A 22,412-nucleotide genomic window follows, 5' to 3' on the forward strand; every position below is an offset into this window, starting at 1 on the left:
AGACAGTGACAGACGTCAGCGAAGGTGCGACCACTTCCTTCCTCCTTCCTTAGCCTCCTTTCTTTACAGAAAGAGGAAATGATGACAGTCCATGTCGCAGGCCACAACCCCCAAGCTCCCACCGATCTCTCCTCACCCCCCACCCCCGCCCCGTCTGGGGAACCTGCCCCCACAAACCTGTCCCCAGGGCAAGGCCTAGTTGGGCTTCTTGAGGTCCCGGAAAGGCTTCAGACTCAGGCTGCGCAGGCCTTCGAGGTAGGAGACCTGGGTTTCTGGCACTGGTACTGATTCTGTATGACCTCGGGCAGGTTACTGCTCCCCTCTGGGCTTCATGATGCCCTTCCACGAAATGGGAGCAGGAATGCAGTCCTGGGCTTCCCCCTTTCCGCGTTTGGTGATGGTGAGGAGAGGGCGTGGAAAGGGGGGAAGACTGTAAGGACGACTGTTCCGAAGCCTGGCAACGTCCATGGCCCTCGATTTCCGCTGCTCAGTGGAGGGGCCCGCACCCCCAGGGTGCCGGGACCCTTCTGCGAGCTCCCAGGACGGCGGGAGGAGCGGGGTGAGCGTGCCCACCCACTTCCCGGGAGCTCAGGCCCCGCCTAGGGGGAGGAGCCTAGGGGCGGCGCGGAGGCTGGCGGCCGGGCTCAGCCAGCTTCTGTCGCCGCACCGGCAGCTGCGGCTCGGGGACCGACTGACAGAGCCAGGGCCGGAGCCGCTCGGGGCCGGGCTAGGGAGAGCGGGTGAGTTCCCCGGCGACGCCGCCCCTCCCTGGCTGGAGCCGGCGGGGATGAGGATCGCGGCGGGGTGGTGGTCCCAGCCGCGGAAGGTCTGGTTGGGGGTGTGTGGGGCGCGTGGGCCAAGGGCCGGCGGCTGGAGGTAATTGGGGGAGGGGGCGCTGGAACGGCGGGTGCGGGGAGCGCAGGCCGGGGCGTCGGGCTGGGGTGGGGGCGTTCTCCGGGTCTGGCGCGCCTACGACGAGGCTGGGGTAGGGGGCGCATCGGCAGGCTGTTGGCCGGGGCCACCGGGGCCCGCTCTTGGGGCAGCCTGTGGGATTTCGGCTGCTTCTGCCGGGGGTCGCAGTGCCGCGAAGCGGGAGCCACAACCAGCATCAAACGGCCGGGGCGCCCAGCCTCGGGGCCCGCCGTGGGGGCGCCGCCCCCTCGCGTGGCGGCGCCAGATCCCCGCAGGGAGCGCTTCTGCCCGGGCGGGAAAGGTCCCCAGGGCGGGCGCCCCCGCGTGCGGACCCGCCCCGCCGCTGGCTCCAGTGACAGCGCCCGCCGGCCCCGGGAGACCCCGCGCGCTTCTTCCCCGCGGGAGGTGCTCCCGGCCTCTCCAAAGGGCCGCCGTGCGCGGGCTGCCGGGTCCCCGCGCCAGGAGCGCGCCTCTCCTCCCGAGTCCCGCGCCCCGACTCCGGCCCGAGGAGCGCCCCCGAGAGCCTGGGATGGGCAGAACCCGTGCAACCCGCCCCAAAGAGGTCGCGCGGAGGGGTCTGCCCAAGGTCACCCGGAGCGCCCAGGCTGAGCTGCCCAGACCGCCCGAGTGGAACGCAGGGAGGGGGAGGCGCCCGCTGCCAGCCTCCTTTCCCTGATGCAGACTCCCTCCCTCCCTCCTCCTCCCCCAGTCTGGAGCCGGCTCCTCCGGAGCCACTGCTGATGCAGCTCCCAGCCCCGAGCGGATGATTGAGCCGAGGCGAGCTTTGAATCCGGTGTTCCCGGGAGGGCCGCGCTCAAAGCCTGGGACCCGGGACTCCCGGGCACTCGGGAGCGGGGAGAGAGGTGGCTGCATAAGCGCTTCTCAGAACCGAAAGCCGAGCTGCTTGCGCGCCCATGTGATTGGATTCCACATAATGGGCCCCTGTTCTCGCTGTCAGAAGCGCTCACCAGCTCCCCGCGGTCGCGGGCACCAGGTGCCGCCTCTGAATCGCCCTCTGTGGAGGACCCAGGGCCCCGAGGTACCAGGCTCCCTTTCCCGCAGGGCTGTCTCTGGAAGGGGCCTGTCATTAGCCGCCTGAGCCCACGGGGTACTTTCCTGAGTGCCCTGCCATTTCCTGCGGCTGGTGAACCAGCGAGGGGAAAAACCCTCCATCTGGGAGGCTTCCCCCTAGGTTGGTAATAAAGCTTCTTAGCTCAGCCAGTGACTGGCGCTGGGCTGGAAGGCAAGGCACTTGGCCTCCAGGAGCCTCAGTTGCCTCTAAAACAATGGGGCTAATACTCAGGCCGTGGGCAGGGGTGGCGAGGGGACCCACGTGAAGTGCTTGGTGCAGTGGAGGGGGACGGGAGGAATGCTCTTAGGTAAATACTGGCGCCCTTCCTAGTGGTTTTGAGTGGGGTGTGTCTCCTTTAGGCAGGAGCAGCCCGTGGAGTCCTGGAGGGTGGTTCTGCGGGGGTCGGGGGAGTTTCCACATCTTCCCCCAGCTTGGTCACAAAGCTCCAGCCTGCAGGCGGCTGTGGGCCCTGGTGAGCGAGTCCTTTCAGCTCGCCGCCTGCTCACAGAGCCATCCCACACAGATTTCCCCGGCCCCTTCTCTCCCCCCTGCCAGCAAGATGCTGGAGACAAGATGTCACCCAGGCCACTCTGGACGTTCGACTTTGAACCCTCTGGTCAACTGGAGCATACCCAACAGTGTCGCCCACCCTGAAACCTTCCTGACCCGTTTCCTGGTCCCAGCCTCTGCAGTGGCTCCTTCAGGAAGACCAGTTGACCCTCCCTGTCCCTCTGTCAACCTCCTCCCACTGGGACATTCACCTGCACATTCTCTGGTTAGCGTGCGGAGGCTCCTTGCTTCCTGGAAGGACACGCGGGCAAGGCCAACGTATGCTCAGACTTCATTCCGGTCACTGGTGCTGGAGAGAAGGTTAAATCCTAATCTAGCTGCTAAAGTCTGTTTGGGAGCCTGAGGGACAGGGGGAAGGGGATGCTGACTCAGGAAGGTGGGATTTTCCCCAGGGCCAGAACCTTTCCGCCGAGCCCATTTGGACTGTTGGAAACTAGGGCCTCAGTTTCTTTTCAAAACCAGCCCCATCCCCAGAGGGACCTTTCTCTGGCCAACAGAGGTTGCAGCTAGCCTGGTTTTGCAGATGGCGGAAGGCACCTTCCTGGATTCCTGTGCCGTACTTGGACCCTCAAGAACCCCACCCAACCTTGCTGCCTTCCCCCAACTAGCTGCCCCAGCCTGTACCCTGCCTGCACCTCGGACTTGAACCATTTGGCGTACAGTGGGTCCCACAGGGCATTCTGCCAGCAGAGATCAGGACAAACCTTCTTTAGCCCGAGCACATCTTAGAGGCTGGGCTCAGGGAGGGCTTGGACCAGCCTGCCTCCTGCAGAAAGCTACAAAGTTTGCAGACCACGAGCACCAGGCAGGTTTAGTTCAAATGATAGCTCGATACTTAAAAGCTGTGTGATGACAGGTAAATTACTGCTCTCTCTGAGTCCTGGTTTTCTCATCTGTAACATGGGAGCAAATAGCACTGCCTACTTCCTGGGGTTGTGAGGATTCTGTGAGATGATAATGCACAGAAAGTGTTTAGTGCAGCACCTGGTGTGGGCAGGAATGCAGGAAATGATTATCGTCACCATCACCACCATTTCCTCCTCTGCCTTGGGCTGTCAAAGGTCCCACCGCCTCCAGTCTGGGGGAGTCAGACCACTTCTGCCTCTAGCTCTCAGGACAGGGAAAGCCTCTTGGCTGGGGAGGCCTGACTCCTGGGAACTGGAGTCCAGCCTGGGCCTGTCCCCAGGAAGTCTGTGAGTTAGCCTCTCACATCTGGCTGCCATTTTCCAGGATTTGTGGGTTCATTCGATAGATGTTTACTCCATTGTAGACCTTGTGCTTAGCGAGGGATTTCAAGATGAATCAAGCAGCAATCAGGGCTCCCCTCTGCGGGGGAGAGGCAGGCCTGGAAACAGATATCAAGGACACCGTGGGATAACAGCTTCACTGGTGAGAAGGGGAGGGGAGAGCCGAGCGGCGAGTGGACAGGTGGCCGGGGCTAACCAACCCAGGTTTCCCTCCTGAAGCTGCCACCTTGCTGCTGGCTGGTGATGGGCAGATGCCTGGGTAAGAAACTCAGCGCAGGGCCTTTTAGATATTAATCAGAGCTTTGCACATGTTAGTTGCTATTATTACTAGTCTGTGATGACCGATGACAGGTGGGCAAGCTGCTGTGGGAGCGCGTCGCGGGCCTTCAGAGACAGTTTTCCAGGTGGCGGGTACTAGAGGGGCGGGCAGGCTGAGCAGAGGGAGCGGCTTGCGCAACAGCACAGGGGCTTGAAAGCGCTTGGTGTCTCTGAGAGCAGTGGGCAGAGGCCGCGGCTGGAGTGCCATCACCATAGGGCGTGACGGACGCTGGGGCGGCAGGCGAGGCCAGGGAGGTGGGCAGAGGCCATCCTTCCGAAGGGTCCCAAATGATTAAACACTCGCTGACCCGAAGCAGGCACCCTGCGGCCTGTGGAGGGCTGTCCGGTTGCACACCCAAGAAAGTCTAGGATTAACTTCTGCACGGGAGGGAGGGCTGGCCCCGGGCTCATCTGCCAGTATGTTGGCTGTCCCTTCCTCTTCCTTCTACTAGGAAAGCACGGAGATCCCCTCCTTCTTCCCGAGATGCTTCTCCTACTTCATCTGTTTCTCTCTTCCTGGGACTCAGTAGCTCATTTGAAGGAAGGGGATGTACGTGGAGGAAGTGCCGTGATCTGGCTCCTTATTGATTATAACATCGTACCAGGTGCCGGTACACTTTCTGGAGGCTGGTCACTGTCCAAGGTCTTTGCTTGCATTGCCATGGAATGCTCATACCGACTGACTTGAAGTGGATGCATTTATCCCTGTTGTACAGAAGGGGACACTGAGGCACCAAGGGTGAGGCGATTCGCTAAGGGGCCTGGAGCTCCTAAGTGGCGGGAACTCATGTCGGGGGTCTCCAAAGCTTCCACGTGCTGTCCCGTACCACTTCACTCATGCTCCTTGTAAATCGCTAAATGTTTCACTCATGCAGAACGTCTGGTTTCTTCCACTGTGCACCCTTGGATGCTGGGCAGTAGGCACCTTGGAGATGGGTCACGGTGGGGAGTTCTCTGGCTGCCTGGACACTGCTCCATTCTCTCCCTGCCCTGATTTTTGGGGAGGCCCCGTGGGCAGGCATTTGGCAAAGGGGAGGAGGTGTTCTTGGATGTCTCGGAATTCAGGGCCGCATCCCTTGGCCCGTAGGGTCCCACAAATGTGCCTTGAGGCAGGCAGTTTGTAACCTCATTGATGTGGCAGGTGGTGGTTGAGTTCTACCGGGACCCCCTAGGAAGGAATGAGTCTTTTAGGACGGCCGGTCAGTGCATCGCGCGCGCGCGTGTGTCACGTGACCTTACCTGTTTTCAGAAGGCAAAGGCTCAAATTACCTTTTCCATAGGAGGCGGAGTTTAGGGCTGGGGTTCAAATCCAGGTTCTGCCTTCCACTGGCTTTGGGGCCTTGGGCAATTTCTTCGCTTCCTTGAGCCTCAATTTCTCCACCTGGAAATACAGATCATATATACTATATACATAATATGTATAATTCAGAGTTGTAATAAAGACTTGTAATCATACAGAGAAAACCTGGCTTCCACGTCGTAGGTGACATCGATATAATATCCACAACATTGACCTCTGTGGTACTTATCGTAGTTGTGATCATATGGTTATTTGTGGTCATTACTTTTTGAGTCTGTCTTACTCGCTAGACCAGTGGTTCTCAGCTGGTAACAGTTCGGCCCCCAGGAGTCCTTTGGGAATGTCTGGAGACATTTTTGGCTGTCACAACTGGGGAGGTGTGGGGTGGGGGGGGGTGCTACTGGCATCTAGCGGGTACAGGCCAGGGATGCTGCTGAATTTCTTGCATCACACAGGACAGCCTTTCATAGCAAAGAGTTACCCAAATGTCAATAGTGCCGAGGCTGAGGAAAGTTGCACTGGGCTATGAGCCTCATAAGGTCAGTGACTGTGTCTAATTCATTCAGCTCTGTGTCCCCGGTTGCCCAGCATGGAGCCCCGGTACATGGGAGACAATCAATATGCATTAAAAGGATGAATGAGGACTTGGAAGGCCTTGTGTCCCCTGGAGTCCCAGAGGTTTGGCTTGTAGGACATTTTGAATGGGCAGGAGAGATTTAGATGAAACTGAATGATAAATGGCCAGTTGGTGATGCAGGCCAAGGAAATTCAGACCAAGCTATTTTCCTTCGCCAGCAGGTGCTGGGGGGCCCAACTGATCTGAACCATTGCTGCAGTCACCAGTGCATTTTGGTCACGTGCCTGTAGGACTCACCTTTATCTGGACGAGCCGGCCGGGGCAGGCGAACTAGGTGCCGACAAGGAACGCCCTGTCAGCGGGGCCCTTGGGATTTGCCAAGCTGGGCCACAGCTGCTGTTGCCTTCCTGTTTTTCCCTTTCTGGTGGAATGAAGGAAACCCACTGAATGGCTATTTTTCCACTGACATTTACAGCAATGTGATTGGCTTTGGATTAATGAGGTCAAGCTCCAGTGTGAAATCTGCCTGATAACTTGAAGCTGGGCCAACAGGAAGACACGGCTTGTTTTCTTTGGGCTATTTGATGTCTTTGGATGGCTTTGGCCAGGGAAGCAGGGGTCACAACTCCGTACAAAAGAAGGGAATGTTTTTACGCCCCAGAATTCTAGAGGCTGGAGTTGTTGTCTCTTTTTCAATTCATTGGGAAGGCTTATTTTAAATTTTTAAAAATGTTTTTATTTATTTTTGAGACAGAGAGAGACAGAGCATGAGCAGGGGAGGGGCAGAGAGAGAGGGAGACACAGAATCCGAAGCAGGCTCCAGGCTCTGAGCTGTCAGCACAGAGCCTGATGCCGGGCCCGAACTCACGGACCATGAGATCATGACCCAAGCTGAAGTCGGATGCTTAACCGACTGAGCCACCCAGGCGCCCCGGGAAGGCTTATTTTATTTTTTTTTCAACGTTGTTTTCTTTTTTTTTTTTTTTATTTATTTTTGGGACAGAGAGAGACAGAGCATGAACGGGGGAGGGGCAGAGAGAGAGGGAGACACAGAATCGGAAACAGGCTCCAGGCTCCGAGCCATCAGCCCAGAGCCTGACGCGGGGCTCGAACTCACGGACCGCGAGATCGTGACCTGGCTGAAGTCGGACGCTTAACCGACTGCGCCACCCAGGCGCCCCGGAAGGCTTATTTTAATGCCGACTTAGAAATAAGTAACTCATTTAAGCAGAGGTTCACTGTGAGCCCTAGGCTGGCTGCCGAGCATGGATCTGGGCTATGCAAAGCTGTTTTTCTGGGGCTGTCTGGGAGTCCAAAGGAAAAGATCGGCCCCAGAGGGTGCTTGGACAGGTTAGAGGTGCGCACGAGTTAGAACTTATTCTGATGGGGGACGCCTTCTTGGACAATGTGCCTCAAACTTGCTCATGAGTCATCTGGGGGTTCCTGTAAAACGCACAACCTAATTTAGTAGGTCTGGGTCCTGAGTGTCTGCATTTCTAACAGGTTCCCAAGGGGGAGCCATTCTGCTGGTTTGTGAGCTGTACTTTGAGTGGCAAGGGTCTGGGGAAGCCCACGTCTCCAGGGGAAGGGTGTCTGGTGTCACTCACGCAAACACAACAGCACTCAGCTCTTCACTCCTGTTGGCCCAGCCATCTGCTCTGCCGGCTGGCTTGCAGGGGCACATGTTTCTTGCTCCCCCTCTCCGTGTGTCCAGACCTGGGACCAAACATGAAAACGAGGCCGCTTGCTCCCAAGGGCAGGAACAGGTGGGGACGTCTGGTGCTTCCAGAGATGTGTGTCCAGGGACATGCCGTTCCCACGTCACTGATCACCTGGGGCTTGTTGAACATACAGATCCTCAGGCCCTGCTTAGCCCAACCCGCCTGTATCAGAACTGGCCAGGCCCTGGGAATCTGTGTTTGTAAAAAGTGGGCCAGGAGCTTCTGATCCACAGCCAGGCTGGCAGAGGGGAAGCCGGGAGGAAAGAATGGCTACGTGTGGAAGTGAATCGCTCAGCAGGCGTGATATGTGAGGTTGTGGACTTGTGCACTGCCCGATGGCACAGGGAGGGGGCAGAAACCTCGTCTGCCCCACTTGCTAAGCTCTGCACCCTGCAGGGTTGCATCTGCCTGGAAGGAAGGACACCTTTTTCTTAATCGTAATAATAATCGTCAACATCTGGTACGTATCACGAGGCAAGCACTGTTTATTTAACCCCTTTAGTCTCATCCTCGCAAACTGTAGAGGGGGCATTACGGCGACCTTGATTTTACTGCTGAGGAAAGCGAGGCACAGAGAGGTCCAATGACTTACGTCAGGTCACATGGCCATTAAGTGCGGGAGTCAGGATTTGAATACAGGACGTCTGGCTTCAGTGTGCTGGCACTTAAATCATTATGTTCTCTGGCTTTTCTCTGGGCAAAAACGCCGTTGCGCTTCGGGGCTGTCCCGACTCTGAGGAAGTTCCTTTTTCTATTTCTTTCCCAGATAGGGGAAAGGCTAGCAGTGGCCTTGGCCGTCCCTGGAGTCAGACCTGGGTTTGATCCCCGCCTCTAGCACTTACTGTAATCTTGAGCAAATTACTTGCTTAACTCCGCTGAGCCTCAATTCCCCGCGTGTAAAATAGGGACAATAATAGAATAGGCTGGCATGATTAACCATTTTGCTCCATGCAGAGGATGTACTCAATAGTATCAGCAATTTTGATTACATCAGCATCCGTCACGTCTGCCCTGGGAGCATCCCTTCAGAACAGAGGGGATAGGTGTGCAGAGTCCTGGGTCATTTACGTCCCTGGGGCCTGAGCTCACCCAGATTACTTATTTACGTCTATTACTTACTTAGGCATCCCTAGCCTTTACTTCTTGGCACTGGTCAGAGGCCCCATGTACATTCCAGCTTGGTGAGTTCTCAGAATTTCTTGGCTCCCAGACTGATTCAGAGTCTCAATCAGAACTGGCTTTATTTTCTGTCATCCAAGAGCAACTAAAGGCACCCATTCCCATATTTATTTCCTTCAGGGCTCTTGGCCCTTCTCGGTGTCTGTCCCTGTCTCCAGGTTCCTTTCTGGAACTCTGTAGACATCATTGGCGCCCCATGAACTGGACAGAGAGCCAATGTTGCTTTATAGACATTGCCTATTGCCTTACAAAGAAATAGGGAAGATTTTCTCCAAAATTTCATTAGTTATCTTCTTTTTTTTTTTTTTTAATGTTTTTATTTATTTTTGAGACAGAGGGAGACAGAGCATGAGCAGGGGAGGGGCAGAGAGAGAGGAAGACACAGAATCTGAAGCAGGCTCCAGGCTCCGAGCTGTCAGCACAGAGCCCGACGCGGGGCTCGAACTCACAGACCGCGAGATCATGACCTGAGCCAAAGTCGGACGCTTAACCGACTGAGCCACCCAGGCGCCCCAGTTATCTTCTTTTTTTTTTTTTTAATTTTTTTTTTTAACGTTTTTATTTTATTTTTGAGACAGAGAGAGACAGAGCATGAACGAGGGAGGGGCAGAGAGAGAGGGAGACACAGAATCGGAAAGCAGGCTCCAGGCTCCCAGCCATCAGCCCAGAGCCCGACGTGGGGCTCGAACTCACGGACCGTGAGATCGTGACCTGAGCTGAAGTCGGAGGCTTAACCAACTGAGCCACCCAGGCGCCCCCCCAGTTATCTTCTTTTACATATAAAACCAAGCTTTTGTTTTCTTATTGCGGCATTTTATCCTGTTTAGTTATAAAAAGAATACAAAATCATTGTTAACATCTGAATAGTACAGAAATATGGAAAACAGAAAGTGAAATGTCCCCAACCATCATCTCCAGCCACTCATTTCTTTTCCCCAGAAGAAATCCCTGGATGTTTTTGAAACTTTCCATAAATGTCTTATATACATACATACAAACCCCTATTCATTTATGTGTCTGTCCTTTTTTCTTAACACACCTCTGCAGCATGCTTCTGAAACTCCCCCTTTCAGCTCATTTATCTTAGCACATGTCAACATACCTCTGTCTCTAGGGCTATGTGGTACTCCAGGAACAAGCATTTATCGTAATGGATTTTCTAGTTCCTTGTGACAGTGAAGGTTGTTTCCAGTTTTTCTCCTACTAGAGCTGTGAAGTCACAGCATCCTTGCCGGTGCAGCATATCTCTTTGTACCCTGGCGCGATGTGATCCCTGTGGAAATTTCCCCGCAGTTTGAACTATGATGGGCATCATCAAACTCTCCTCCCAAGAGGCCAGACCACTTTCTATCCCCTCAGCAGTGTGTGCAGATGCCTCTTCCCCACCCTCTTCCCGCAACTATGGTTTTGCCAGTCCAATAGGAATAAACTGGAAAGAATGTTTCAGGGGCCACGTTAATTCTGGTTTTATAACCTTTTAGACTCTGCCTACATAAGCGTTGTTAAATATTCAAGAACTACATTTTACCTGGCCTTAAGCTTGGGATTAGAGATCTAAAATTAAACGAAGCCAGTTTCTGCCCTCAGGTTGATCCCTGTCTTCTGGAGGAAGCAGACACGTGGAAAGATAAAAACCAAGCAGTGTGGTCCAAGCGTGCCAGAGGAATGCGTAAACGAAGCTAACTTTTGCTCGATAAACTCTATCTGCATGAACATCACAGATGAACTTGTAAAATACAGAATACACCCTGTCCTGAGGGAAAAAGGGGTACTTGAAATCCTCAGAAGAAAACGACTTGATTAGAAGCAGAAAAATCCTGCAGCTTACCCCTAGTGGGGGCAGCAGAAGAGGCAGGCAGCTAGGAACGTGGGGAGATAGGAAATTTTCAGAGAGTCGTTTTGGTGGTTTCCGGGTTTGCTCATGGAAACCCATCAGTCCGAAGGAGGTGGTGCAGAATCCCCACTGAGTCTGTAGCACTCATTACCGATCACTCACGCCCGGGCAAACGTGCACATTAGTCCAGAAAGAGTGAGAGCAAAGGAGCAGAAAGCTGGATCCGAATACCCACGACCCTGGCCCTCGCAGAGGCTGGCCGTGGGTGGCAGGAATGGGCGGTTTCCCCAGGGGTTAGGAGGAGACGAACTCCGGACGGTACCCACCGTGGGGCAGATGCACAGAAAGGGTATTCAGTGAATGGGAGGACATCAGAGATGCCTCTGTTTTGTAAGCGGGCCTCCTACTTGAAAAGAACAGAACCATTTAGAAAGGGGTATGATCACCTAGTCTGCCCATCTGTGGGGAGCCAGGCCATAGCTGTACATTTGCTTGGGGCCATGGTCCCAATGTCTCTTCATTCACTTGGGATGATTTAAGTATGACACAAGGTGGGGAGCAGTTGAGAATATCTGAAACCACGCTGTGGGGATGAACATAAGCATCACTTTACAGCAAATCACCTAAGCGGGGGCACACAGAGCCCATGAAGCTAGGGGCAATCTTATCCCACCCTTCTGTGGCAGGGGCCCCGGGAGGGGTGTCCTGAGTCGACTCCTCAGTGTTTCCCCATTCCCCCCATCAGCCAGATCTATTTTGTCTGGTTTGAGTCTCCAGCGCTGGTTCCAAACCAGGATAACTCCTTGTGACGCATGGATGGAATAATCTCTGAATTTTCAGTCTCTCGGTCTCCTGATTTCCTGTCCACTGTCGTCCCAATGGAACACCTACTGCCTGCTGGGGTGGCTGTGTGGTGGGACATAAAGGGGAATGATATGTATCCCTTGTCTTTGGAGGGCATCTCGTCCAAGGGAAGAGGCAGATCTGAAACTAACAATTACTACAGAGGGTTGAGCGCCACAGGGGAGATGTGGTCACGTGCCTTGGAACTGGAGAGGAGGAGAATGAAACCCATTTGGCACAGGGCAGATAAAGAACAATCCAGAGGGAAGAAAAGGAGCATTGAGACAATACTGTGTAAAGGAGACAAAGCGGGTGTTGAGCTTGGTGCCTGGAAAGCACTTCAGGGATGATGGATATGATCCCAGTGCTTGTAGCCGCTCTCAGAGAATGGGGAGTCTGCCAGGTGGAGGGACAGAAGGGTGATGCCACCCTGTGGAACAGAATGAAGGAAGGTGAGGAGGGGGGTGTGGTGTAGTGAAAATTGTGCGGGCCGTGGAGCGGAGAAACCCGAGTCTGTGTTCAGATCCTAGTTCTGCCCCTTTCGAAGTGTGGCTCGGGGCATTCAAGAGTAGCCTCCATTTCCCAATTTGTCCATTGGGGACAATCATGTCTGTCTTTCAAGGCTGGCTGTGTGGATTGCAGTGAATCCGTGTGTGGCAGAGTCTCGAGACAGCAGAGTCTCGGCCCCTGGGGGCTACCATTGCTGAGGTGTGAGGCCGGTCGGTCTGGTTCTGTGTAGCTGGAAAATTAAGCGTTAGCAGGTTGGAGCTGGGGAGGGAGGTTGGGCTGGCCAGAGATAAAGCTAAAATGCCCAGGCCAGACACCAGATGGGCTGTGAGACTGAGGCGTCTACCCATGACTCTGGAGGCCATGGGGAGCCATGAAATGCTTCCTTACAAGGGAAGCGCTGTGGCATCAGACTTAGTTTCAGAATGACCACTCTGCCAGTGGTGTCTGTGGTGGGCCGGAGGTAAGGGAACCACTTTGGGAGATGCTGCCTTCCCCGATCCTGTCTCGGCAACCCACAGCTCACATTAGCCTGGTGAAAGTTCTGGTGAGTTCTACAGTCAGGCGCTTCCTGGAGAGACAGTCTAGAGTAGCGGTTCAGAGCATGGGCTTTGGTGTCAAGGCCAATGTGGATGTGGATCCTAGCCCTGTTGCTTTCCTGGCTGTGTAAACTTGGCAATCTCTTAACCCCCCTGAGCTGTGCTCAACCCTTCTATAAAAGGAGGGCTCACAGTACCTTCCTCATTGGCTTGTTGTGATGATTACTTTTTTTTTTAAGTAGGCTCCATGCCCAGCGTGGGGCTTGAACTCACTACCCTGATATCAAGACCTGAGCTGAGACCAAGAGCCGGAAGCTCAACCGACGGAACCACCTGGGCACCCCTTGTTGTGCTAATTGAACGAGACAGTGGGGTCGAAGCAAGAGAGCTAGCTCTAGGAGTTCACTAAGTGCCCAATAAAAGCTGATCATCAGAATTTTTAAAATCACATCTTTGACCATGAAACCCCATTCCCCACGTGACACCTATTAACCATCTCTGGAGCTGCTGGTGTTACGACAGAAAACATCTTGCTTTAGACTTTTCTGGAGAAGCAGCAGCACTGTTTGCTCCGAGAAGTAGTAAGGAGGGTTGCCAAGTTCTAACACAGTGGTTCTTGGATGTACATTAGCCCAACTGGGGAGCTTTTCGAAATGTCAATGCCTGGCTGCACCCGAGACCAATTAAACCAGAATCTCTCGAGGTGGGCCCCACACACATCAGTTTTGTTTTTTTTTTTTTTTAGTTTTAATGATTTATTAAGGTAAAACAAATATAGGAAAGTACACAACCCTGAAGTGAATGAATCGTTCACTGGCTGCAGATGCCCAGATCCTGCTCAAAAACCAGAATCTTACCAGTATTCCTGCAGCCCCTTTTAGGTCCCTTTCCAGAAGCTCCTCCACCCCAAAACCACTATGCCGATCAATTGCCTGCTGCTGAATTTCACCTAAATGGAATCGTATAGCATGCACCGTTGTGTGTGTTTGGCTTATTTTGGTTAACGCCGTGAGAATCTTCCGTACTGACGGGTGTAATTGCGGAGGTTACACTAGGTGTAAGTCCTAGTGTGACTGAGCCATTCTTCTTTAGACTACCGAGGGTGGGCATTTTGGATAGTTTACATACCTTAGGACAATCACAAGCCGCGCTATTGACATTCTTCTACGTGCCTTTTGGGGAACGTATGTAGAAATTTCTGTTTGGGTATACTTCTAGGAATGAAACTGCTGGATTAAAACTGCCGAGCGGTTTTTAAAAGTGGTGGTACCAATTTATATTCCCAGTGTATAAGAAGTCTTGCCAAGAGCTGCTATTTTCTGTCTTAAAAATTTTTTTGGCCGTGCTCGTGGATGTATAGTAGTCTTGCTCTGCGGTCTTAGTGTAAGTTCCTAGCATCTCCAGGTGATTCCAATGTGGAGCCGAGTTTGAGAACTTCTTTCTTCACAGGTTTGGAAAAAGCAGGGAGCGCCTGGGAGGCTCAGTTGGTTACACGTCTGACTCTTGGTTTCAGCTCAGGTGATCATGATCTCACGGTTCGTGAGTTTGGGCCCCACATTGGGCTCCACAATGACAGTGCAGAGCCTGCTTGGGATCCTTTCCCTCCCTCTCTCTCTCTCTCTCTGCCCTTTGCCCGCTCACATGCTCTCTCTCTGTCTCTCTGTCTCTCAAAATAAACAGAGAAAAAGGAAAACACCTCTTAATACGACAGGATGAAGAAGGGCCTCCCCGTCGACTCCCTCTGATGTCTGTACGCAGAGTTTTTTACAGACCCACTGAGTGTAATCAGCCACTGGACCATGCTTTTGCTGTGGAAGGAGACTGCGGAGGTCTGACAGCCTGCCCCTCATTCCTGTGTGTGCTTTTTGTCGGGCACATGGTGCCGTCAGGAATGATCTGGAAGCTGGAAAGAGGCCACAGTGGGACTTTACTCTCTTTTCCTACTTGAAGACCTGAAAGAGAAGGAAAGGAGCTGAGAAGGGGCTAGTGGTCTCAACAGATGTTGTCAGATGACCGATCTGGTCTCTGGGACCAGGGTTTAAGATTCTGTGTTGTGTTTTTGCCCCTCAAAGCTTGCCCAATACCTGGCACTTGGAAGGTACTCAAAAAAGGGTCACTGAACTCAGTATGAGAGAGAACTTCGTGACTGTCCTTAGTGGAAAGCACGAGGCAGGATGCCGAGGAAGGCGTTGGTGGGGGTTTAGCTGATCTCATGAAGAGTTTGGGTCTTCTTCTTTGCTGTGTCGATAGTTTCTGTTTGCTCATTTGTGTTCTTTTACACCCTCGAGCAAAGTTACAGGTAGCTGCTTTAAATCCTTATCTGTTGACTTCCAACATCTGGGGCATCTTGGGGTAGATCTCTGTTGATTGCCTTTCCTCTTGACTTTGGGCCACGTTTTCCTGTTTGTTTTTAATTTTTTTTTTTCTAGTAATTTTGGATGACATTCTGAACCATTGTGAGCGAGACTTGAAGAGACCGTTGATTTTATTATGTTTCCCAGAACGGTAATGATTTCCTTCGTTTGTTTTATCAGGCAGTTAACTTGACCAAACTCAAACTCTGAACTCAGTTTCCCCTGTGTGGACAACAGCTGGAATCTTTTGTTCTGTTCCTTTGGTCTTAGCTGAGCTGCTTGGAACCTCCCCCCATACATGCGTCATTCAGAGAAACTTGGGTGGAATTTATACTCAGAATTCGGGGCTACTGTCCTGTGGCTATTTTCTGAGACCTGTCTCCTCACTTTCCAGGTGTAGTCACTTGAATTCTGCCCTCTAATTGCTCAGACAATAAGAGCAAAGGTCTCCATCCACGTTGTAGCCACCATGAACGTTAACTGGGTTCTGTCCTTGGGGAAAACCCTATAAAAACACGGAAGTCACCATTTCCTTCTTACAGGTGTTGATTCCCCTCTATTTTCTGTATGCTTGTAATTGAACAAACCGAGTGCCTTCTGATAGATGTGTGTGTGTGTGTGTGTGTGTGTGTGTGTGTGTGTGCGCGTGCGTGTGTGGTTTATAATAATTATATGTGAGAGGCTACTCTGCCATTACCTAAAGCAGAACCTTTCTGATCAATAGTTTGGTTCATTCAGGGACTCTCAGAGCCCCCTTATTTTACTGCCTAGCACATAGTAGATGGCAATAAATACTTATTGATTTATTGAGTAAATGCATGAGGTCTTAAGTTAAAAAACAAAAAATGAAAGTGAATCAGGGGAGAAAAACTGCCAGAAGAAAATCCTGAAACCAGCTCCCCCCGGGTGACACCAGGTATAAGATAGGGAGGGTTTTCGGTAATTTGCTGGGGGAAATGTTGAGTGCAGGGTTGTGATTAGGGCCCCAGACATCTGAGGATAGACCGAAGTGGCTCACGAAGTGAACCTGTGTTTTCATTGCGAGGAGACAAATTCAGCTGTGACAGTAACATCACTTTCAGGGCATCGCGTCTGTGGCTTACTGAGAACTGACCGTGTTCGGTGGAAATACAGCTGGTCAGAGGGGAAGCAGAGGTCTGCCTGGAGTGCTGCACGCTCCAGAGGAGCCAAGGGGAGAGAATCAGAAGGGAGGCTGGCTGGCGATCAAAGAGTGGAGGAAGGAAAGTAATGAAAGGCAGTCCAATGCGGCTTGTTCCTCGCCGCGTGCTGACCTGGGAGGTCACAGACCCAGGACAGAGGGACTTCAAAGGCTACCTAATGCACAGAAGTGTCATTTAGCGAAACCCCGGGCATCTGGAAACTTCCTGGCTAACTCTACTGAATTTCATCTGGTGGAGAGGAGAGGAGAGGGGAGGAGAGGGGAGGAGAGGAGACAGGACAGTTGCTGGTGGGAATTTGGCTCAGGAGCTGTTGGGGGAAGTAAAAATGAGAAAGTGCTCACCAAGAAAGGGAAGGCTGGGCCCACAGGGGTTTAGGAAGGCAGGTTTTTTTTTTTTTTTTTTTTTTTTTTTAATTTTTTTATTTTTGGGACAGAGAGAGGCAGAGCATGAACGGGAGAGGGGCAGAGAGAGAGGGAGACACAGAATCGGAAACAGGCTCCAGGCTCCGAGCCATCAGCCCAGAGCCTGACGCGGGGCTCGAACTCACGGACCGCGAGATCGTGACCTGGCTGAAGTCGGACGCTCAACCGACTGCGCCACCCAGGCGCCCCGTGGAAGGCAGGTTTTATGAAACTTAGGGTGAGTTTACAGTTGACCCTCGAACAGCACAGGTTTGAACTGCATGGGTCTACATATCCGTGGATTTTTTTTCGATACAGTACAGTCCCAGAAGTGTATTTTCTCTTATGAATTTCTTTCTTTTTTTTTTTAACCTTTATTCATTTTTGAGAGAGAGAGAAAGAGAGAGAGAGAGAGAGAGAGAGAGAGCATGAGCAGGGGAGGGGCAGAGAGAGAGGGAGACACAGAATCTGAAGCAGGCTCCAGGCTCTGAGCTGTCAGCACAGAGCCCGACGTGGGGCTTGAACTCACAAACCGAGGGACCATGACCTGAGCCAAAGTCGGATGCCTAACCAACTGAGCCATTCAGGTGCCCCTCTTATGAGTTTCTTAATAACATTTTCTTCTCTCTAGCTTACTTTATTGCAAGGATACGGAATATAGTACATATAACATACAAAGATGCGTTAATCCATTGTTTTTGTTATATTATGTTAGCAGTAAGGCTTCTGGTCAACAGTGGGCTATTATTTTTTCTTTTCAAGCAGGGAAGATATTAAAATTACCTAACCATCATGGCACAGGCATAGACCAGTCAGAAGAGAGGCTAGCCACCAACCACCAGAATATCAGCCCTCCTTCCAAGTTCCTTACCTCTGAGTCTCAGTCTTCCGGTCTTTGAAATGGGAACAATACCTCCACTGCAGGGTTGGTGCAATGGTTCCGAGGGCCATTACATGGAGAGAGCCTGATACGTGGGAAGTGCACCGTGGACAGACGCTGTCCTTGTCACTTTGCACTGTTTATCCCTGGGTTAATTTCTTCTACACATCTTATAGCTTCTCTGATGCAATGCCTTAGTTTCATTAAGTCATTACATTTTACTTTCTACTGACTTCACTAAGTATTTGTTTTAGTACAAATTCAGCTGTTCGTTTTCTTAGTCGAAGTGTCCTCCTGCCTCCCTGATCACCAACACTGTGGATTCTCTGAAATTTTGCATTTCATGAGGAAGGTCTTTTAAAGTTTATTTATTTATTTTTGAGAGGGGGGGGGGAGAAGGGAGAGAGAGAGAGAGTGCGTGGGTGGGACAGAGAGAGAGGGAGACACAGAATCCCAAGCAGGCCTCATATTGTCAGTGCAGAGCTCGATGCAGGGCTCGAACTTTCGAACTGTGAGATCATGGCCTGAACTGAAATCAAGAGTCAGAAGCTTAACCAAGTGAGCCACCCAGGGGCCCCATGAGGAAGGACTTTTAAAGCAGTTCAGGTTCTTGTAGGGTTTTCCCTAGTTCCTTCCTCCTCTTCTTCCTCTCCTTCTCCTCCTCTTCTTCTTCTCCCTTTATGTACCTAGACTTTGGAATTAAGCAGACCTGGGTTCACATCCCAGCTCGACCACTTATTGGTTGCATGGTCAAGGTGTCCACTCTCTGCCTTGACCTTCCCTCCTCTTTCTTCCTTCCTCCATTGTGGGACTTTCTCTCTCTCTCTCTTTTTTTTTTTTTTTTTTTGCTGTCCTCACTTCCTTGGAATCTTCTCTAAACCTCAGTGAACAAACAATATGAAAAACTCCTTAAAATTTCCATCTCTGCTACTTCCAATTGGCCAAGAACACCCCCCTGGCCCAAAGGGGAGGAGAGAGCTTGTTAGTTTCTGAAGTGGAAAGAGAGGTCTTGTTAGGAAGCAGACCACAGTCCCCTTCTTCCTTTATGTTGGCAGTGGTGTTGGACCCGCGATGTTTGGAATGGATGAGAAAGTGATCCCGGGCTTGTAGTAGTGACTCTGCCCCTCCCCCTTCAAGAATGGACCCCATCCGGTCACCAGAATGTGTATCTCCTACTCTCCAAGGGCAGAGCCGAGAGAGGTGGCGGTCAGCTCGCAAGCTGCCCTCCTTTGCTTGAGCTGGCTCAGCATACACTTCCTAGAATCCAGATCCAGTCAATTTAAGGGGTTGGTTCTTCATTCTACCCCCTTGAAGTTATTAGAGAATAGGGTGAATTATTAGAGATATTCCTACTAGAACCTATACTGCGATTTGAAGGGCCCTTCCACTCAATCTGATAACTCTCTAGATGTTTGTGTTTAAGGATTTTGAACAACGGGGCAAAGGCAAGTGTTGAAATCCAAGGTTAGGCAAGCATGCTCTGAGATGTGTGCTCAGTAAGCATGCAAGCCACTCCTCACTGCTTTATCCGTGGCAGACATTACTAATCGATCCCACCACTCATTCCTCCTGTTGTCACACATGGCCCCATAAACCCTGCCTTCACAGCGCTCCAAGTCGCCATCACTAACCTGAGAGTTGGTGCAACAGAGAAAAGCTTAGCCTGGGCTGTCAAAAAAGAAAGCTTTACCGGGCAGAAAGAGGCAGGCAGAGAAGACAGAGGCCACTCTAGGCTTAACCAGTGTGAATGGCCATCCCCTGTTCAATAAATGTGTAACCCAGGAGGGCATTTTGTGGCCACAGGTGGCCTCCTTTGGAAAAGGATCCTTCCAGCTGCAAAGGGAGCTTTTTTCTCTCCCTGCAAAGAGAGGGGGTGGACCACACTCCCTGAAGCCTGGAGAAGCAGTATGTGTAATTTGACTCCTGTTTCCCCGTGCTTAGCTCTTACATAAGCTTCTTTAGAAGCCTGGCTGTTTGGTGCAGCACTGTCACTGTGACTGACTAATGTTCGTAGACATCATGTCAGCTTTGTGTGTGCCCCATCCTTGGCACCTTCCCTCTGGCCCCTGCAGCCTCCCCCACACTTGACATTCTTATCCAAAAGTACGTGGGCCTCTCTGTGGGTTCAGGTTCGCGGGGAGAAACTCAGCATGAAAGACTGATGTGTGCATGGGTTTTCCTTCACCTGTTCGAGCTGTGGTTTCCTTTGAAGCTTTCTTGGAGCTGAGCCTGTGTAAGCTGCCTCACCATCACGGGCAGGATGAATCCAAAACATCGTCAATCAGTGTCTACTTGGACTAGTCCTTACAGACTATCTAGCCTGGTGGTTACCAAGTTCTGGGCTGCAAATGTGCATGATGGAATACTTGCTCCTAACACAGATGATCTGCCTGCCGGGCCAGGATGGGGGCTCCCTGGGATCGTCCCACCCTACCAGCCCACATGGGTGGTGGGACCTTCTCTCTCAGCAGCCTCGTGAGTGGCCTTGGAGTCCCCGATGGTGGGGACCCCAGCATTGTGCCATGGCTGGGCTTAGTTCAGTTGTCAATGTGAGACGATTTTTCCTCATGCCAGGCTGATCCTGCTTCTTCATTTTGCTCGTCCATGATCCCAACCCTGTCCTCTAGAGACCTGGAAAATAGCTCATGGCTTTTGTTAAGGCCTGGTCTTTTCCTGCCAATATGGCCCAGCCAGTTCAGTTAGAGGTCCACTGGGCTATTATTATCCCCGGTGCTGGGTAAGACTCTTTTCCCAAGAAAGTTCAAGTTGTGCAAGTTACTTGATCCCTCCTTGTTCTTGCTGAACTTGTGGGCTTTTGAATCCTGCCACCCTCCCTCGCCCTGGTTCCCCTCAAAGTCTTGCCAAATCGGGTCATGGTAAACGGGCTTCAAGAGACAGTGACAAGTCAGGGCCGAGCCCACGGCCGTCACTCAGAGGTCCGAATGAAGGAGCCCAGCTGGGAGAGGCAGACTTGAGGAGCAGGCCGTTGGGGACCCAAGTCCCCAGATTTAAAACCAGAATGTTTGTCTAGGATGACTGTGCTTGAAGTCTAGAAGGTACCTCCCAGCAGGGATAGGAGAGTGAGTCCATCACATCCCATGAGGATGGGGTTGAGGGTGACCAGGCTCATTTCTAACTCAGGTAGTTGGAGCACCAAGGGTGCCAGAAGTCTCTTTGCTCACGAGTAAGGCATTTTTATACCGGGGCAGGGGAGCGGGGTGGGGGTGGGGTGGGGGGGTGGGGTGGCGATGCTGTTATTCAAAGATGCGTGTTGCGGAAGGGTGGGGGCGTGCATCCTTTAGGAGAGAAAGTGGGTCCCAAGTGAGATCCAAGGAGGAGGGCAAGCCAGTGCTGTTTGTTTTGTTTCCCCCTTTCCCTCGTGCTCGACAGCACAGGAAGCGCGAGGAGAAAGCACGCACGGTCTTCCTCTAGGATCCTGCCAATATTGTGTGGAGGAGAATAGCCGAAGAACAAGGGAAAAAAAAAAAATCTTCACATTTTAACGGCGTGAACTTTGAGACACCGTCTGACTCATGTTTTGAAGGCTCTTCAATTTGAATTCACCTGCCTCCGTGTTGTTTTTCTCAAGTGCTACTAGGCTCGGGTCCAAAGAGGGGTCAGCCAGGTTCTCCCCTGGGATTGAGGAGTCCCAAGGCCCGGGCCCCCTGCTCCCATCTTGGGGTGGGGGGCGGGGGGTGGGGCTGCTGATAGAACCTGACAGAACGTGGCTTTGGCCCTCCTCCTCTTCCTCGAGGCTGGCCTTCGGCGTGGGGCCCCAAGTTTAGGCCGCTGTATCGGGCAATGTGCCCCAGCAAGAGGCCACTCATCTTGCTTCAGACAACAGTGCCTTCTGGAAGTCCAGAAGCCCCTAAGTTAAAGGACCCTCGTTTCCCTCTTCCTACTCCCAAGTATTGGTTCCTTCCAAAGGCTGGTTTCCGGCTGCAACTGGGGTTCATGTTTCCACTTCAGGGGCAAGAGGGAAACAGAGCTCCTGACTGGGGCAGTTTAGGTCACGTGCCTACCCCCAGCCAATCACACATGGCTGGGCTTTGGCCCTCGCTGACAGGTTCTGGCCAATCAGGGCCCAGCACAGAGTAACCCTGGGGAAACTACGAGGACCCCCAGCAAGCACACTGTGTCTTTCAAGGGACCCATGCCTTTCTTCCTTTTCTGGTTTCCCCAGAGACCCATCATTCCCCAAACGACACTCCTGTAACGGCCGTCTTATTTTCAAGGAGGAAGGGGTTCTGTAGGGTGTCCTCCCCTTTTCCCCTCGAGGCTCAGCTTTCTGGAGTGCAGCCCCTGCTCCCACAGGTGTATACCGACTCAGTTTCCCCCTCAGCAGACAGCAAGGGTTAGTAGAGGCACCAAGAGAAATCAAGTTCAGATTTTGTCAGACAGAAACCAGAGGCGGAATCGAGGCTCACCCCGGATGCCTGTCCTGCCCCGCTGAGGTCCAGCGGCTTGGCCTCAGACTTCCGGCTGCCCACCAGCAGCCTCTTTTGTTTCATCCACCCAGACCTCATAGAATTAAGTACCTGCCCTATTTCCCCCTGCTTCTCATTTCTCTCCTTATATCACACATGCTTCCTGGGTGATCTCACCCCAACCTGGCCTCTGCAGACCGCTTCCACACCTGCCTCGCCAGCCTGGCCACGCCGCTGACCACGCCACTGACTTTCGGCCACATGTGCCCAGCTCTCTGCAGGATGGCCCTTGTGGACGTTCCCACAAAACACCGGGCTTCATATATCTCCGTGGGGCTGGTGTTCCTACAAATGAGGGCCTCCTTGGGGATCCCCTTTAAGTGCTGATGATGCCGTTGGTCTCCCAGGTCCTGACGGTTTGGGCTGCGTCCCCATCACCATCCAGGGCTTCCTCTGAGAGTGCGGACAGGCGCGCCCAGGTCTCGGAGGGGCCCGGTCCACAGCCCAGAGGAGCCGGGACTTCTGTGGGCTGCCCCAGCACCCAGGCAAG

General features: G+C 52.6%; 1 protein-coding gene across 3 annotated transcripts in view; it reads left to right on the forward strand.

The window, feature by feature from the left end:
* The first annotated feature begins 234 nt into the window (after positions 1-234).
* The window catches only part of PPP1R16B (protein phosphatase 1 regulatory subunit 16B), a 98,679-nt gene continuing 76,501 nt past the window's right edge, over positions 235-22,412 (forward strand). Inside the window, exon 1 of one of the 3 annotated variants that reach the window (XM_058685592.1) lies at positions 235-255. Coding sequence is in view for 1 of the 3 variants with exons in the window: in XM_058685591.1 (XP_058541574.1) it covers positions 467-740 (274 nt within the window). In the remaining 2 variants the exon portion in view is untranslated. Of the gene's footprint in view, positions 256-451; positions 741-22,412 lie in introns of those variants that run through there. The other 2 variants (XM_058685591.1, XM_058685593.1) reach the window with 2 other exon arrangements.

The sequence above is a fragment of the Neofelis nebulosa genome, chromosome 9 (genome assembly GCF_028018385.1).
Source record: "Neofelis nebulosa isolate mNeoNeb1 chromosome 9, mNeoNeb1.pri, whole genome shotgun sequence".
Taxonomy (NCBI): domain Eukaryota; kingdom Metazoa; phylum Chordata; class Mammalia; order Carnivora; family Felidae; genus Neofelis; species Neofelis nebulosa.